At 45.7% G+C, this 17,482-nt stretch overlaps 1 protein-coding gene across 1 annotated transcript in view; it reads left to right on the top strand.

Annotated features, from left to right (window-relative positions):
• Positions 1 to 17,482, top strand: part of NRDE2 (NRDE-2, necessary for RNA interference, domain containing) — a 746,570-nt gene that overhangs the window by 659,899 nt on the left and 69,189 nt on the right. The window contains exon 11 of the mRNA XM_069637454.1: positions 7,768 to 8,690. Coding sequence (XP_069493555.1) covers positions 7,768 to 8,690 — 923 coding nt within the window. The remainder of the gene's footprint in view (positions 1 to 7,767; positions 8,691 to 17,482) is intronic.

The following is a 17,482-nucleotide window of genomic DNA, read 5'->3' on the forward strand; positions in this document are numbered from 1 at the left end:
ATCAAACTGGTGTCATTAGGCAACGTTAATATTGTCAAAGCGTCAAAGGGGACTGAGGAGTGGCGCTGGTGGGCGGAGTCAGGGGAGCGCATGCTCCCAGGGCCACACCCCCGAGCACACCTAAATTTAAAGGGGAAGATTATTTTTCTGGTGTAAAGGGTTCCGTCTCCCTATGTGTATGCCAAACGCAGGATAGCAATGATCTGGAAAGCAAGCAGAAGGCCGAGGGCAGAAGCCTGGTGGCATGATCTTCAGAAGTGGCCGAACGCTGAGACAGTGGCGTGGCACGAGGCTGTACATAGAGGAGGGGAAGAAGAATCAGATATGTTAACAGCCTGGAGACACCTGGTTGCAACACTGTCTGGGTCAGACCAGGCTAGCCCGAAGGAAGATAGCTCTTCAAGTACAGAGGAGGGGGAATGCCCACAGGAAGGGGTTGGAAGTAGGCTGAAGTGAGAGGTTGGCTCGTGAGGAGGGGCGGGTGAGGGAGGTGAGGGATAAACAACATGTACCTATATGTGAAAATGGAATGCATATTTGTCACTAAACTGTATGGTGATAGTATTGGAATTAATCAAAATTGTTTTTAAAAAAAGAGGGGGTTCTGTCTCCCGTCCCTAGCAAGGGACGCCCATACAGTATGGAGGAAAGGGGACTATGGGCTAGGAGTAACTTAAGTTTTTTCATGAGTTGCCCTACAAAACCACTTGCAAACTGTTTGGCTTTTTACCTAATTTTTCTAAAAAAAAATAGTTTGCTCTAAAATTCACCATTTTAACCCGTCATTTTAAACAATTTCTCGGGGTTAGAACCTCCCCACGTACGACCATTGATTGGTTTGGGTTCCCTCGTTACGCTTGGTCGCTATGGCTTATCGGGGAGAAATATTTACGCCCCTCCACTTAAAAAAAATCACCAGCCGCCACCTCTCTAGTGCTATGTTGTGGTCACAATGTGTTTCACAGACAGCCGTCACCACAAGCGGCACTCAGGCTTGTTGATTGCAAGACACAACAGTACATCGACCTCACTTTCCCTGATAACAGGTTTAAAGAGCAGTTTAAAAAACAGAGCCATTATTCTTACCTTTGTTGAGTCTCAGAAGAGCAAACAAGGCTGAATGACCACTGAGATTGGCTTGAGCTGGACATGCATACCATAGTGCGGTGTGTCTGAGCTTGTACTGCCACAGTATTCATGGCTTCATGCTTTATATGCATTTACCCAGACACCCTTTTCAGAGTGCCACATCCACTTCCTGAAGCTTATCTGAAACGATTTATAATTGGAGCTCTCAACATTGATCCCAGTAGGGCAATGCTTGGCTGTGCCACCAGCAGATTGTTAGCAGAGGGCACCCTTTGGGCCCTAAAAGCAATCAAATCTGGCATCCTTGTAAAGGAGGAGTGTTGCTAAAATGGCCCCTCAGCTGTGCAGCAAATATATTTGCAGCAGTCCTGTCTCCTGCACTGTCCCCAAACAATGACAATTTGATGCCTTACCCCATTTGTTCATTATATCTGTGTTTAAAGCTCCTTTTTTCAGTGTGCAGCCGGGTTAAAGTAAATTCTGTACTCTCTTTGTTAGATGATGCTTCAACATTCGTACATATATTCCTATTCAATTCCCCATTTTATTTGTGCATTTTTTTGCCCATACAACCAAAGCAATTGTGTGTTACACTTATTATTATGCTGAGAAATAAGTCTTATTGTATATATATTATTCTAGGCAAATGCGACACCATCACTTAACCACACAGTTGGTCCCATGCCCTATCCATCTGGTCTCATCAAGATGCACCCAATATATGTCACTAACATGAGCTAAATTTCTCTCTGTGAAATTTCCACTATACAAGATCCTATCCATAGTACTCTAACCAGTCATATGACAAGATACCTTCTCTTTGCAAGCCTAAACCCTGGCAAATTGCATGTCTCACCATAATCTGTCTTTATACTGTACTAAACTGTGTTTCTTTGTACTTAGCTCATGCACATATATATGTTCTTCTAGGTAAATGCAACGCCATCAGTCAACCACACAGTTGGCCCCATGCCTTATCCATCTTTTCTTATCAATACGGACCCAACATATGTCCCTGAACATGAGCTGAATTTCTCTCTGTGAATTTCCACTGTACCAGATTCTAATGTATCCTTAGTATTCAAACCAGTCATATGACCAGATACCTTTTCTTTGCAAGATCAAAGCCTGGCGGTCTTCATGTTTTACCATAATCTGTCTACATGACTGAACCAACTGAACCCCAGCCGACTGCATTTTTTACAAATATCTGACAATCAACTACACCTAATGTTCGCTAATTATACCAAACCAGTACAGCCATATACGGTTTCCTGGCCATTTAACCGCTGAGATCAGGAGCGCCACAACCCTTTTCAGTCTAGGGCTCGACCACATGAGCGCCACAGCCGCTTTCATCCAAGGGCTGCCGGGCTCAACAGCCAATCATGAGGGTTTTCACTTCATCCAATGAGAGAATGTGCCATCTGACCAATACTGGGCCCGTTTAGATATAACATGCAACTTCGGGACTGCCGGGTTATCCGATCCAACGGACAACTGGGACATGCATCTACAGCGCTGGACACAGGTAAGCAGCTCTACAGGCGAGCATACCGAGCCCACGCTCTCACATGGGCACCTAGGAACAGATGCCCCATGGCCGTCGCCCGCACTTGCCCAATTACTATTTCATGCTCCTCACAACCTTGTCACAAGTCTCTCCCCTTCTCACCTGTTTCTGTTGTGTACTTGCAACCTTTTGGGATTTCTTCTTCTTTACGGTCCGGGATTTGTATAGAGCCGAAAGCCGCTCTTCGGCGTCCAGCGTGAGAGTAGCAGTTCAGTTTCCAGGAGCGTTCACAAAGTCCAGGGTAATTCCAGGAAGTAATTAAGGTACGTTCGGAGGCACAGAGGACCGTGACTCGAGCGCGGAAGGTTTTCCAGGAGATTGGAGAGGGAAGGGAACAGTAGGGGATTCAAGGAACTGGGAACAAGGAATCAAGCGAGAGCCCCGATCGAACTCCGGCTAAGCACGTCCGACTACAGGTAGTGGTAGCGTTGAGACGCGCAGAGCCGCGGGGGCGTATCTCTTTTGTAGGATGAGCAGAGTGGAACGCATAGACTGATCCGGCCATGTTGGAAGGATAACTGCATGCAAACCCCTGCGAGTCAGGGACCAGGAGGTCCAGAAAGGACGTAGACGACGGTTCATGACAAACCTAACAAACCCCTCTCTCCCACTGGGAGACCGCAGAGGGGTCCCCGGGCACCTGAGCCCCTCTTGGTCTTTCTTTGCTACGCGACACACTGTGTAAGGGCACCCGCCTTCATGCACTTTCACCGGCCACGTCAGAGTTCGACTGCTCAATGTTATAGTTTTTAGCACGAATCCCAATCTTTAAGAGCACTCGCATGCATTTCCGCAAACTAGCACGAAATATCGATCCACGTGACTCCCACCCCCACTTCATTCATTAGGATCACCAGATCACGCCTACCCAGCACCAGCAAATTCCATCCAACATAGGTCTTTAAACCCTCATCCATTAACAGCCGGACTGCTTAACAGTACTCTACCTCTAGGGCCGCAGGAACCCACCAGCACTGACAGCTTATCTGTGCTTTTGACACACTCAGGTATTCACCTGCTTGACTACCAAGAATCCGGTTATCTAACCAGCAATCGCCATACAACCAAGGACACTGCTTGTCTACAGAGCCAAATTCTCCTTACTCCCAACATCATTCCAACCAAGGACAGACACCCACCAGGTGAGCCGACCCTCGTCACCCTCCAACTCGACTTTACATGTATACTCGCTTTAGCCTCTCATTACACTAACACTTGTCCAACTATCTTCCTTCTTCTTTCTTTTATTGATCTACTACAAATATATAATGACAATGTATCAATGTATATATATATATATATATATTTTTTGAACTGAGCAACGCAACTATGTGAATTCTCCGAACCAATAATTCCTCATGTATGGGGATATGCATGTCTAATTTCTACCATTGACCACCAAATGCCTAGTTCTACAATTTGGATTAACCATTCTAATGTGATATTAAATTGAAAAAACCTGTCACCTGACCATACCATATCACCTCCACGTATATGGTCAAACACCCCACGACCATATACACTCAGCTTGCACTTCTCACCTATTATAATAAATGTCACAAATGGTTATATTTGGATACTGTAAACTATGTCAGACTTGATAAAGACCTTGATGGTCGAAACACATGTCTGTGCCACTTGAAAACAATGTTAAACACACCTTGACACTTTTCTCTACTAAGAAGCAGTGAACCCAACTATAAAAGTGAATTAACCAAATAAAAGCAAACAAGGATAAATGAAATTTGTGGACTCTACCTACCAATTCACCTGATTGGGAAAAGAAGTGTCAATGCATAAATTCCAGCACAAGCGCCAAGAGAGTAGAAACTAAAAACAAGCTACCAGGACAGACATATTAGGTACCAAGGGCACAGGCCTTCAGTTTCTACCTACCGGCTGGCAGTGCACTTGAGATTTGTCATAAAAGGCTCAGCAACCCACAGTTCCTAGTGCCCAACATACCCTGTATTAGTCAAACAGCAGAGTTCACCCACATGGCTCTTGTAAATAGTATTTGTATTTTATTGAATTTATATACTGAGCTTGTAGCATCCGTCTAAAGGCAACATCATACTGCTTGGCCCTTAGCGTGCAGTGATTTAACTCTATGCTACCACCCCCATGTTTTAAAACACTCCTCACTCAACCCCCTCAAACACCGAGATTTCCACCTGTGCTGTGGTTTTTGGCAGAAAATGCAGGTTATAGAACAAAAGCACACATCGCTCATAATAAAGGTATTTAGAAGTGGTCAGACCTCATTTGTTGAAAGAATTCATTGATCACTGAGTCCATTGTATTTTTGTATGAATATTGTGCTCAAAGCCACCATGTAGGCAGCTGCAGATCACTGAAGAAAGCCTGCACAGAGGATGATAAAGGAAACAGGGAGATGTATGTGTCGGAGTGACAGTCCAGAAACCATTTATCTTGAGACTGGAGGAATCTGGTATTCAAAGCTCTGCACTACAATGGCTGAAATATTTGCTATCTGATAGAACAGAAAATTCCCACATTCCACCATTCACATCGAGTACGACAAATATTACCTACGGTGTACCACAAGGATCAGGGCCTTTCCCCACTCCTCTTCAAGATCTATATGACCCCCCGCTAATGAAACTCATTCAAACCTATGGATTTTAGTCTACAACTACGCAGACAACCCCCAACTCATCTTCAAGATAACTAATGACATCGACCCGGACAAAGCCCTCAATAAATGCCTCACCCACATAAACACCTGGATGGCAAACAACTGTAAACTAAACCCAACCAAAACCAAAATATTAATCACCCCACAAGAATACAGTTCAACACAGACATCCCTCAGATGGCACACGACCATGGGAACTGTGAGAAACCAAAGGGTGTCTCACCTACTAGTCCCCGAGGATCTCTCTCAGCTGGCCAGGGCAAAGCCATTGCTTTTGGATCCAGAACCTGGGGGTGGACTAGTGCAGGAGGCTCACATGGGTGAAGGGTTCTTCAGGGAGTGGAGGTGAGACAACCGATGGTGAGACGCAGTATTCCCCCCTTTACCGTGCCCATGACCCATCCTATTTTATAGGATTCTCCAAAGTTCCAATCCCCCCCCCCTGCACAAACACTGGGCTGAGGAAGAGGGCAACTGAGAGTAACGAGGCTAACCCTTACATATCACATTGGACATGTCCCGCTAATCAGGTCAGGCAAAGTCAGGTACTTGACTTTAATCACATACATCTGATACCCATTAGCTCTCCCCACATGGATAAAAGGTGGAACATAGAGACACACTCTGAGCAAGGTGGAACACGAGAAGGAGCAGAACTTACAGGGCAAAGGCAAACCTACTGGAGCAGAGTGACCGATCGAGGGTCTAGAGCAAAGGGTAAAGGAAACCTGAAGTTCCCAGCCAGGAGGTTGTTGACTCCGGGAAGCCGTGAAGGAGGCGCAGAGAAAGTCAAATCGCACACCAGAAGAAATCTACATTGTGTTTCAAGGATGCCAGCAGCCCTCCCGGGTGCACAACAGAGTTGCCTTGAACAATGCAAAGGCCAGGTAACCAGCGAGTTTTGCGAGACTGATGGTAAGGCATCATGTCCGGCAGGGAGGCAGCACTTTGGTGACATAGATCAGTAATGGCAATGCATTGCCTTGTAGGTCGTGCCTAGAATTTTGAAATTAAACATTTGGTTTATTCAGCAGCCACGCTAGTGTTCTCATTGTGATCTCAAAGACTTTTACAAATTGTGAAACTGTTTTAGGTAGGAAGGTTGCACCAAAGACACTGATATATTACTCAAGCCGGGAGTTGATCGCAGCAAGGACAAGCACAATCTTGAACACTCTGCTGAAGCAGTACAAGAAACTGCAGTCCTCACCTTTTACCTTATGGAAGTCAAGGTTGCAACAAGGAAAGAGTTGGGCCGTAAAAAGACGGAGTTATGCTCTGCAAAGAATTGTCTTATCGGACCCCGTTCCTTGGCGACACAAGACCCAAACCCCCCAAGGTAAAGAAGCTCTCCCTCCCCCGATTGTCCCCAGTCTCCCGCACGCCATGCTTTTGAAATCTTGAGACGTGCAGCGATATGAAACTGCTTTACCAGCTCCATCTGACAGTCATTGCTAAGACGGGTAGCCTAGGCCCGAGTAGTAAAACTGTCCAAAGCTGTATGTATGTCCTGTACTTTTCACACATTTTACTGTTATGGTCTGTTTTCTGATAGATGAAATCAGCACCATACCCAGTGTGTATTGCATTCTTAGAAGTAATGCATGCTTTAATGACTGTCAAAGTCATGTTGGATTCATTGACTGTCATTCTTATGTTCCCAAAATGCACTTGCACAGCAAGTATCCGACATTCAGGGCACCCCCATTTTTTGCCACCTAGCACCATCTCTCAATCCCGCCCACACCACTCTGGCAATCTGCCTTGCATCCCCTCTCTCCCCCTTGCTCCCCTCTCCCCCCGAACATGTGGAGAGGGGTTCTGTAGGGGGCTCCCTCAGTACATTTTCTCAATTTCCAGCTCTGGGTGGGAAAAGAAAAATTGCTTATTGAAAATCACCTGTCATGAATTGCATTTATTTTTGAAATGGCCAATACTGAATTCTTGACTTCACAGTGTACTTGTGGTTCTGAGAAATGTGTGCAAAGCAGTGATTTTTGATGGACCTTAGAAAATCGGTACAGAATAAATATAAAATGTACTGAAAATAACTGCTAAAAAAAAGAAAGCAAAATTATTGTATTATATTAGGCAAAAACATAAACTAATTCAAAGAAAAAAACCTCTGGCGTGAACTTTGTAGTTTAGAGCTGGTAAGTTGGGTGAGGGAGGGGAAACTAAAAACACCTTTATAAGATAATGTGTATACATTTTAACAGAATTGTATTTTGTTTAAAAGGTAAAATTACAAATGACAGTTTTTTACTTTCCTAATTTAAATTCTTTGTTTACTGTTTGCATTAATTTGCATGTAATGTTGGTTATTTTTAGATCTCTGTTTCTATCTCTTAATTTCTTTTCTGATTATTATTGTTAGGCCATTGTTACATCGAACCGAGCACTATACACAAATAAAATACATGTTTCTTACTTTCTTGACTTGCAGGTAGCTTGGAGCCTTAAATCAAAGAATAAAAAGCAGCTTAAGCTGCAGGGGAAGAAGAGCAAGAAGTTGGCAAAGAGCCTCCTCAAGGAACCTGAAAACCGAAACAACCTTGCGCTTTGGCAGGAGTATGCCCATTCGGAGTGGCTTCTGGGAAATGTGGAGGATGCCAGGAAAGTGTTTGACACAGCGATCAGCATGGCTGGAACCAAAGGATTGAAGAACACGAGGCTCTGCAACTTGTGCCTTCTTTATGCTGAACTGGAAGTAGGGCTTTTGCAGAGCCTTGAAGAGGGTTGCAGGCAGCGGCCTGTCCACGTTCTGGCCAAACTTGTAGAAAGTGGACCGTACGCTCCTTATAATGTTCCAATCTCTTCCGTTAGTACTTTGAAAGCCCGTAAGGCCTACGAGCATGCTTTTGAAGACTACATCAGTAAAGATTCTGTTTCTCGCCAGACAGAATATACTGGTCAACTTGTGAGCCTGGTGGGCTGTTATGCACTCTTCCAGTATTTAACTGTAGGTGTTGAGGCAGCTGTCACCGTGTTCAATCAGGTGTCTGAAAAACTGTATGACTCTGTGGTACTTGGAGATCAACCAACAACTGAAAATGTGGGGGCATCATCATTCGCTAGTGCACTGGAAGCGCTCACCTTCATGCACACAAACCTACTGCAGTTTCACATGAAAGTGAGTGTGTACCCATTGAATCCACTGAGAGAGGCTCTCACCGGGGCTTTGAAGGTCTTTCCCAGCAGCCAATCTCTATGGAGGTGCTACATTCAGGTAGAAAGCAAGTCCCACAATGCCAGCAAAGCGCGGCGGTTCTTTGACAGCATTGCAAGGTCTACACATTCTTTGGAGCCTTGGTTGTTTGCAGTCCGAGCAGAGCAAAGCAGGAAAGAGCTGGTGGAATCTGTTCAGAGGTAATACTTTACAACTTTGACAGTGGTTGTTTCTTATGTTGATGAACTCCTCTGGTGAGTGTGATGGATTCTGTCTTTTTTTCCCCCAGTGTGCAGGCCAATATTTTTGCCAAGGCTTTATTGCTCTAGTAGCGAACCACCCAATTCAGCAACCTGTTTCAGCTTTTAATAGTGTTCATTAAAATGAAGAAAAGGTTCACGGAGTGTTTTCTTCGTGTTCACCCAGATCTTTTTTTGTTTGTTGTTATTGCACTGCCTTTCTAAACTTTGTTTGACTTTGCTATGCTTTCCTATGAACCAGGCCTATTTTGTTCCATCTGTCTTCCCTGGCAGGTCCTACCTTTTCATTCATTTCTTTAGTCTGGTCTCATTCTGAAACCCTTGTTTTGGATTAGGGTTTGATGTCCTACTGGATGGATAGCAGGAAACACATTATTTTACTCTTAGAGGCTCAATGACGGGGTACCAACTCAAAAGGGACATTCTAAATCAACAGTGGGAGGAAAGAAGGATGCTCAAGACCAACTAAAGGGCCTATTCTACGAGGACCTAGATTCCCTAGTTCAGTGGCCAGCCCTTTGCTAAATTACAAGACCCCCAAAGCATCCACAACAAGTAAAGTGTCCTTCTGATCAGTCACTCTTGGGGCCATTTTAAGTGGCAGAGCAAACTTTGTCCGATAATGCTTCCCCTGTAGGCATTCCTATGGGTAGGATTTTCAGCAATTATGACCCCATAGCCTGCCATGTACATGATGGATAATTTACACTCCTACAAAATGCAGAATATGGCCTGATCACCGAATTCATAAGCAGTTGGAACGTGGTAGGAGCCCCTTGCCGGCCAAAAGGAAGAACAGAAAATTGAATAATTCCTCATGGGTAGAAAAGGCTCTTTTCTTTGTATCCCATGGCGCTATGTTAGTCGCGCTTCATGATCACCCAAGTGGATATGAAATAAGGAATTTATAACGCGCCCATACAAAAGTGTTTCAGAGCGCGAAAAGGGTTTCATATCGCTTTGGGGGGTCCGATCTTTTCAATCAGTTCATCAACCTATGCCACGTCCCGGTTTCGCATATTCCCCTTGGTGGTACGTTCGGTTGCAGGCTGTTTGTCGCCCGAGTATGTTTAAGAATGGGTTAGTTTATGTGTCTGTGGAGTGATCTTAATTCAGATCAGTCTGGTTAGTTATGAATAAAGGGCAACCCTTGACTTCCTATTCCAGGATAGGGTCATTTCTCAATTCAAGATGGAGGAAGGTAACCACAAAACGAATTGGAACTCAGGAAGCATTCTAAACAGCCTTTCATTATAACATTTCCTTGTAGCAGGTCCTTTTTCTCTGAGCTCCTTAAGGGCCTTCTACCTGAATCCAGTTTAATAGGTTTAAGTAATAAAGAAGTCCTTCAGTCAAGGAGGAGACATGTGACATGAGAAACTTGATGGTGGGGCACAGTGAACCTTGTGCATAAATAAGTCTCCATCTTACCTGCAAACTCCATCCAATGGTCATTATTTGCATGAGGCATATTAATGTTCCTTCAGGTCCTGGCACCGGTGCTGCGATTGCATCCCATTGGATCGCTACTCTGAGGCGATTAGCATCCTCGCAGTGTGCAGTGTCTTTCACATTTAAACTCGAGATGCTACCAAGCTTTCTTTCTTGGAGCATCCAGTCCACGCTGTTGCGGTGGAGGCTCAGCGCCTTGAGGAATCATAACAAAGACATTCAGAGGTGTAAAAAGGTCTGCGAATACCACATTTATGTGTTCGAGCAATAAAACGCTACTAAGTGTTAAAGAATGTTCAGACTAAACTGAAGATATTTCCTTAAAATAGTATATATTTTAGTGACAGATGGTTATAGTTTCTTGGAACAATTTAAACAAGAAGTCTAAACATTGGTTATGAACTCTAGATTTTTAATTTTAAAGTTGTAAATATATAAAGAGACTATCTCACTTAACAAAAGAAGAAGCAACACCGCCTAGTAGAGAAAAGATAATCTGGTTTGGAGCTAAAGGTTATAAATAGAGAATGAAACCTTCCAAGTCAGCTCTGAAAATTGTTCTCCAAAGGACATCAGGAAATTTAAAGTACATCTTTTGGACCAGAATCTGCTAGTTCTTGTGAATCATTCCTCAAAGGTGTGAAATGGTTTTAGCCTACACACATCTACTCCCAGCTTCCTGCAGAGGAGTACAGATAACAAGGAGTCAATGCTTGGAGAGGGTAAGAGATAAAATAAGGTTAGAATTGGGGAATTACTTTAGGGTGTTGCCTTAATCTCTGCAGCTAGCAATCCACAAGTGAGGAGAGTAAATCTGTTTATTCTATCCACCTCACCCTTTCCCTATGTGGTGTTCCAAGTTCAGCTGTAGTGAGATCAGCTCTATGCAAGATGTTCAAGTTGGTCTGTGGAGCACAGGAGCTCCTGCAGATTCTAACAGCCTTAGTGTAGGAATCAAAGGGACATGTTGTTGACTTTGCAAAGGTCGATGCAAAATCAACAGTTACACTCAAACCTTTCCACCAAAACAATTGGGTGAGGATCATTGACTATAGGAGTGTTCTGTGATCAGCATCTTCTAGATAACCTTTCTTACAATGTGTTTACAAGCTTCTGGCAATAGGCAGGGTTTAAGCTGGACAGATTTACTAGGGCTTTTTTGAAAATGGTCAACAAATATTCTAATCCAACCAGCTATCGGAAAACTAATTTACAAAATCTTAAGTCATTTTCAAACCAAAGCTATTGTCACGAACATAAGAGCTTCAAATGTGGACTTTGAATGAGGGTCTGTAAGGCTTTTCTAATGGATATGATATTTGAGGAGGGATACACGTATAATCCCTCCCATTCCCTACCCATAGCCAATGTAATCCCACCCATTCCAGCCCATCTTGATTTTGTATGAACTCTTCCATGAGGCAGCCATCTTGGAAGACTGTCTACAAGGTCATCTTTGAATGGTAAATATATCCTGCATCTTCCAAATAAAATGATACATTTTCATGCAATTACCACATGCTTTCCATTTATATTTCGCATTTAAATGTGTATGTCCACATAAAGAAACATGTCGTTACATGTACAGTACTGACCCAACATGGCCACTGTGGGACGCGCTTCAACCCGTACTTATCAGAGCGATCTACAGAGCTCCCAGCAAATTAAACCAAATGTTCCCCTTCATGTTTCGGGGGTGGGTGTAGCATTTGTAGAAACAGTAACTTACAGGGATCTCTCAAATCAGAAAATTCCTGAGACGGGATGGGTGGGTCTTGCAACTAAAATCGCCGGGGTTGCATGGTGATCATGTGACACTGGGACTCTGGAATTGGTTGTTCTTCCCGTGCTTTGGGTTTTCCCCTATCTTTTGTATGGCTTTCTCATGTACCCAATGCCCGTCTTCACTGTGGAGCCCCTTGGTGAAAAGTCAGCAGTCGCTTGGGTAGCCTCCATTTGAGAGGGGCTACTGCTGGTGGGGGTTACACGTTAGGCTCCTATCCTGGGTTGGTGTGTATTTTTTTACCCCAACGTTACAGACGCTATCCTGGGACCAGCTGGACCAATTCTAACAGCAGCAAGATGAGGCTGAGGATGTGTAATTGATGTGAATAGTGCTGGTCGCGACGAGCACGTCATGCACAGTGTGTGCATGAATGAGGAAGTTGCTGATCAAAGTGTCTGCTACAAATGTAACTGCCACAAGAGATTCACATAACCTTTTGTCCGTTATACGACCCGTTTGATTTAAATATTTTCTAAGTATGTTCGCTACTGAACTTGTCCTTCTTTTTCAATGGGCAAAGGGGTTTCATGCCTGAGTTCAGGTTTGCTCTGCACCTCTAGGTATATACCCAGTCCGACTTGCACTATCAGCTAAAGCTGCTAGTTTGTCTCAGTGAGTAAAGCAGCAGGTTCTGGCGTGGTGATTGATCATTTGTCATCCTCATTTGCACGTCACATTTGAAAATATATAAAATCGTATGAGTCAGGCTAAGCTCATGGGTCATGGGCTGTTTTTTCCCTTCATTGACTGCCACATCCCCTTGTTTTTACTTAGTTGGGTTTGTTCATGCCCATGCATTCATGTGCATTGTCTCCGCACTGCCCCCCTGTCTCTTGTCTTGAGCTCTGTTAGACTATCCGCTGCTTACACTCATTGTGGCTCTACGGTTCACCTGTTACCTTTCTTGTTGTGTCCTTTGGGATGCTCAGATCCCATTTGTGGTCCGCAACCTGCCATTGGCTAAGCATACTCTGTGGTATTCTTTTTTAAACGTTTCTTTTCGGCTCCTCCCACCCCTTTCCTTTTTCGCCCACCTTCTGCAACATATCACTGGGTTTTACATTTGGTGTCGGAATAGCAAATCCAACTCTCATACAATGTTCTGCTTCGCAATAAGCGTTTGTCTTTTATTTTTTTCAACCACCTTAATAAAGCCTTTCATGGCACTGTACATGAAATTGATATCTTCAAATATGCATTCATAACCTCTTAACAATGACATACATTCATAAATAAGCCCTGTGATATATCCACCGCAGCTATCTGTTTTTGTGATGTTTCCTAAACCAAAATCATTTTGGAGGAAAACAAATGTTTTTCGTGAAAAATAAAATCTTTAGAGAAAACAGCCGTACATGCTTCTAATGTAAACTTTATTTTAAAAAATGTCATTGCCAGCAAGGAAGCAGTCATATCATGCAGATCCAACTCGCCCAAGAAAGGAGATGAGCAAGAAAACAGTCTCTCAGCACTGCTGGGCATGTTTTCAATGTATTTAAACGTTTTTCATTTTATGTGGTATACAGCGAGAGTCGCTACTACCAACAGGTATCTCAGCGCTCAATTTGATGAGGCAGCAGAAGTAAGAAGGACTAGGGAGAGGAGTTAGTTAAAACAGGAACGTTTTTGATTTTTTTTTTCCTAAAGGCCAACACAGCGCTGGTGATTTGGGTATCTTCATGCAGGGCATTCGAAAGCTATGAAGCCATACCTCACCCTACCTGCCAAAACCCTTAGACCATCTAAAGCAGTTAAGGGTCATTGTATAACAGGAAGCGCTCTTGCGGCCGAGAAGAGGCGTGCCACTTCCAACAGTCTTTAACTTAGATTGGGGTGCAACCAAAGAGAGCTTTTGCAAGAAGTTTAGACATGGCCCTGTCATTTACTCACAACCTTAATACTTGCGAGATATGGACATATCTAGCAGTATTGGTTACAATCCACTCTGCAGTATTTTGCATAACCTGAAGTTGATGCAGAATGCATCGAGACACCCCAACATATAAGGGATTGCATTAGTCTAACCTAGAGCCAACAATTGCCCGAGCAATGGTAGTGTGTTTTCACAGATAGGGAGGAATGACATATGAGGGACACATAGTCTATAGGTATTTAGAGTACAGATAGGGAAACATGCCACATGAGGGACACAAAGTTTGTAGTTGTTTATTTTCCCACCCATTGACTGGGCATGCTAAACCTTATGACCATCCCCACCCAGTTCCTACCCCTCACCGCCCAAAACACCTCGTGGGGAGTCTTTTATGGTAAGGCTAGTTTATATTTATTCAGTTGCTGGACTTTATAGTTTAAAGTTACCTAAAATCTGTGTTTGTATATGGGGACAATGTCATTGGACCAAAAGCTTATCAGTGGTGGCGGGGGTGCCAGAGAGTCTGCAGCCAAGATGGCCACTCTGCTCTAAGCTCCGCAAGTGACACGGCAAGAGGGGAGGCCGACACCGCACCCACCACGTCTAAGAGTAATCCTCCTGGCAGGGCCATGATCTTCAAGGTGCCGCCTGTCCGTGGCGCGAATTTGGACCTGTGAATTGCTTCAGGAGCACATGACTGTGCTGGGAGGCCCACGTGGCCTGAGCTGTCCAGCGGGCTTAGGCTGGCGAGGAGGGACACTCCAGCACTGCCCGGCCGGCTGCCAGCATCATGTCAGCAGGGGACCTACACGGCCCGCATGAACTCCTTGGGTCGGTGGGGTCGGGTCCTGGAGTCAGCCACCAAGCATGAGCCTAGTGGAGGAGGTGGCTGATGCCCAACAGGGTGCCGAGAGCTGCCCTAGGAGTGCTGCGGACTGGCGCGGAGAGGCCATTGTTTGGACCAAGTAGGTCATGCCCCTGGCCCAACTGTGGGCGCCTGCCTCCTCGCAACAATGTTGATCCGGCATTGTCACCTTCTGTGCCTGCGAGCAGCCCGCTCGTGTGTGCCTGCTGTGTCCCAGCATCCCACTGCAGTCATTGCTGCTGCAGAGGTCCCGGGGACTACAACGTGTCTCAAAGAACGGAGCAGCCCGCCGGTCACTGCAGGAAAATTGCAGCTGACCCAGCCCCGGCTTAATCGAGGGCTGGGAAGTCCTTCAGCAAAGGCCATAGAGTCCTGGAGGCCACTGCAGTCAGGACTCCAACGTATGATTCGCGGCAGCCCTGGACAGTGAGGCCGGAACTAATGCTACCTACACTGGGGAGCAAACAGCCAGCAGCTTCCCCTTTGCAGAAGGTCTTCCAGCCCCCAGGCCCATGCCTGCAGAGTCAACCAGGGGGTAGGGGAGCCTTCCTTTTCTTTTGTTTTAAAAAAGGCACAGGGACTGGACAAGGGATCCCAGTCAGCACTGCACAGCTCCGCAATACAGTCGGCTGGAGGGCCCATAGCCAAGACTGGGATCCCAGCATAGTAGCTGCCAGCTGCATCTGGCCCGGGCTAGGGGGAGCCAGGAAGTACCCCCTGAATAGGGCCTCGAGTCACTGGAGGCAAACGTGCCCGCGCCTACCGCCTGCGTGGAAGGGCATCCTCAAGTAACACGGGCTGAATCCATTGCCACCTGCACTACAACTGGCGCATGGACAGAGGTGATCAGGAGGAACCTAGGTCATTACAGAACCTGTAGCCCTAAGAAGTAGTTAAGTCTCCCTGCAAGCGTGGATCTCGGGCCCAGGGGCTAGTAGGGACATTTTGGGCCTATCCTCAGGGGCTTTAACCTGCTTGGAACAACACTGAACCCTCAGGCCCATAGCTGGACACCTGTCCAACGACTAAGGAGCATTCGCTCTCAAGAACTTGCCTTCTAAGAGAAGGGGTGCCAAGCCAATACAGCGGTCGGGAGCGCAGGACTTTACGACCACCCCACTCAGGAGAAGGGAGTGCAGTTCTCCCCTGGGAGGCACACAGCGGAACTGCGAAGGTAGTGATATATGGCAGTCCTGATTGCCTTTCACCCAGAAGGAGGGTTTAAGCAGATGGAACGAGAAGATGTTGGCTCCCCGAGATAGCCCTGACCGACCATCCCTCCGGGACAGGATGAGGCCCTGGTAAGTCGACTGGGGGAACCCCAACGTCGGAGCTCAGTCTGGTGCTGGTGAAAATGTCCTCAGGGTTTGCTTCCATCAATACGAAACTGGACGGAATGGCTTATAAGGTCCATCGTATGCAGGAGCGAATCAAGAAGGAGAGTGGATGGGTGTCCGACGTGGAGCACTGTGTGGGGTCCCTGGAGGATTCCAGTGGGGAAGTAACACAAGCAATCCACTCGCTCCAGATGGAAGTTGCATCCATCGGGATATAAATGAAGATTTTGAGGCAAGATCCCAGAGGAACAATATCCGGGTGTGAGAGTCCCGGAGTCTATCCCGCAACAAAGCATGAAAAAATGTATAAAGGATGTTCTGCAAGCACCCCGAGTGTCATCACAATTTTTGGTGGAGAGGGCGCACCGTGTCTCGCAGGCGGCCCCCTCGCCCGATTATAGCTCACCATTGAAGTATAGAGACCGGGAGGCAGTTCTTTGTAGAACTCGGGAGCTAGGGGACCTCACTTATGAGAATGCAAGGTTCTCCTTCTACCCAGACTTTACCCCATGTGTCCAGAAGGCTCGCCCTTCTTTCCTTGCGGCAAAACTAGCTCTCTGTGATCGCGGACTTCGGTACGCCATGCTGTACCCGTCCAAACTGCGCATGCAACATGGTGGCTAAACGCACTTCTTTACGGATCCTGGGGCGGTGCCAAAGAGATTGAAGTTGACGTGAGACCGGGCTGCGCGCCCGCATGAGAGTGATTGTTCGGGGTTGTGTAATGTTACTGATCGCGGCAGGTGAACCCCTTATTGGATACAATTGTTAATAATCCTGGACCCCTCAATGTCCCTCAATGCCCAGCACACAATGGTTTCCCTGGTGGGTTAAATATACGCTGGCCCATGTAACAAATTAGTCCAGTTGCTACTCTGTGATTTTCTTTTGTGAGCGCCTCCCTCTGAGGTCTGAAGCGGTGGGCGGGTACTAGGGCAGTGGGGTCCGGTGGTGTCCAGTCAATTGGTCTAAAAAAAACTGGTTGACTGCAATTTGGTCGACGCAATTTGGTCGAAAACCAAATGGTCGAATTTTTTTTTTTATTTATATATTTATTTTTCGGGTTTTCGTTTAGTAAAAAAAGGGGTTTTTATAGAAAAAAAGGGGGTTGGGGGGGACCCCCCAAAAAAATAAAAAAAAGGGTTAAAATAAAAAAAAAAAAATTCGACCATTTGGTTTTCGATCAAATTGGTTCGACCATTTGTCTGGTCGACCAATTTTTTTCGACCAAATGTCTGGCAACCGAGTCCGGTGCCCCCGGGCTTTGACCCATGGTAACTTGCTGGTTTGGGAATGGAGAATGGGTGTGACAATCCACTACTAGTTAGGGGAGGGCAGTGTGGGTGGGGGAGGGCATATTGGGTGTTAAGTGGGGACCAGAGGGGAAGGGGGAGGGAGTGGGAAAAGTTGGCTGTTATT

The sequence above is a fragment of the Ambystoma mexicanum genome, chromosome 14 (genome assembly GCF_040938575.1).
Source record: "Ambystoma mexicanum isolate Mex_15411 chromosome 14, UKY_AmexF1_1, whole genome shotgun sequence".
Taxonomy (NCBI): domain Eukaryota; kingdom Metazoa; phylum Chordata; class Amphibia; order Caudata; family Ambystomatidae; genus Ambystoma; species Ambystoma mexicanum.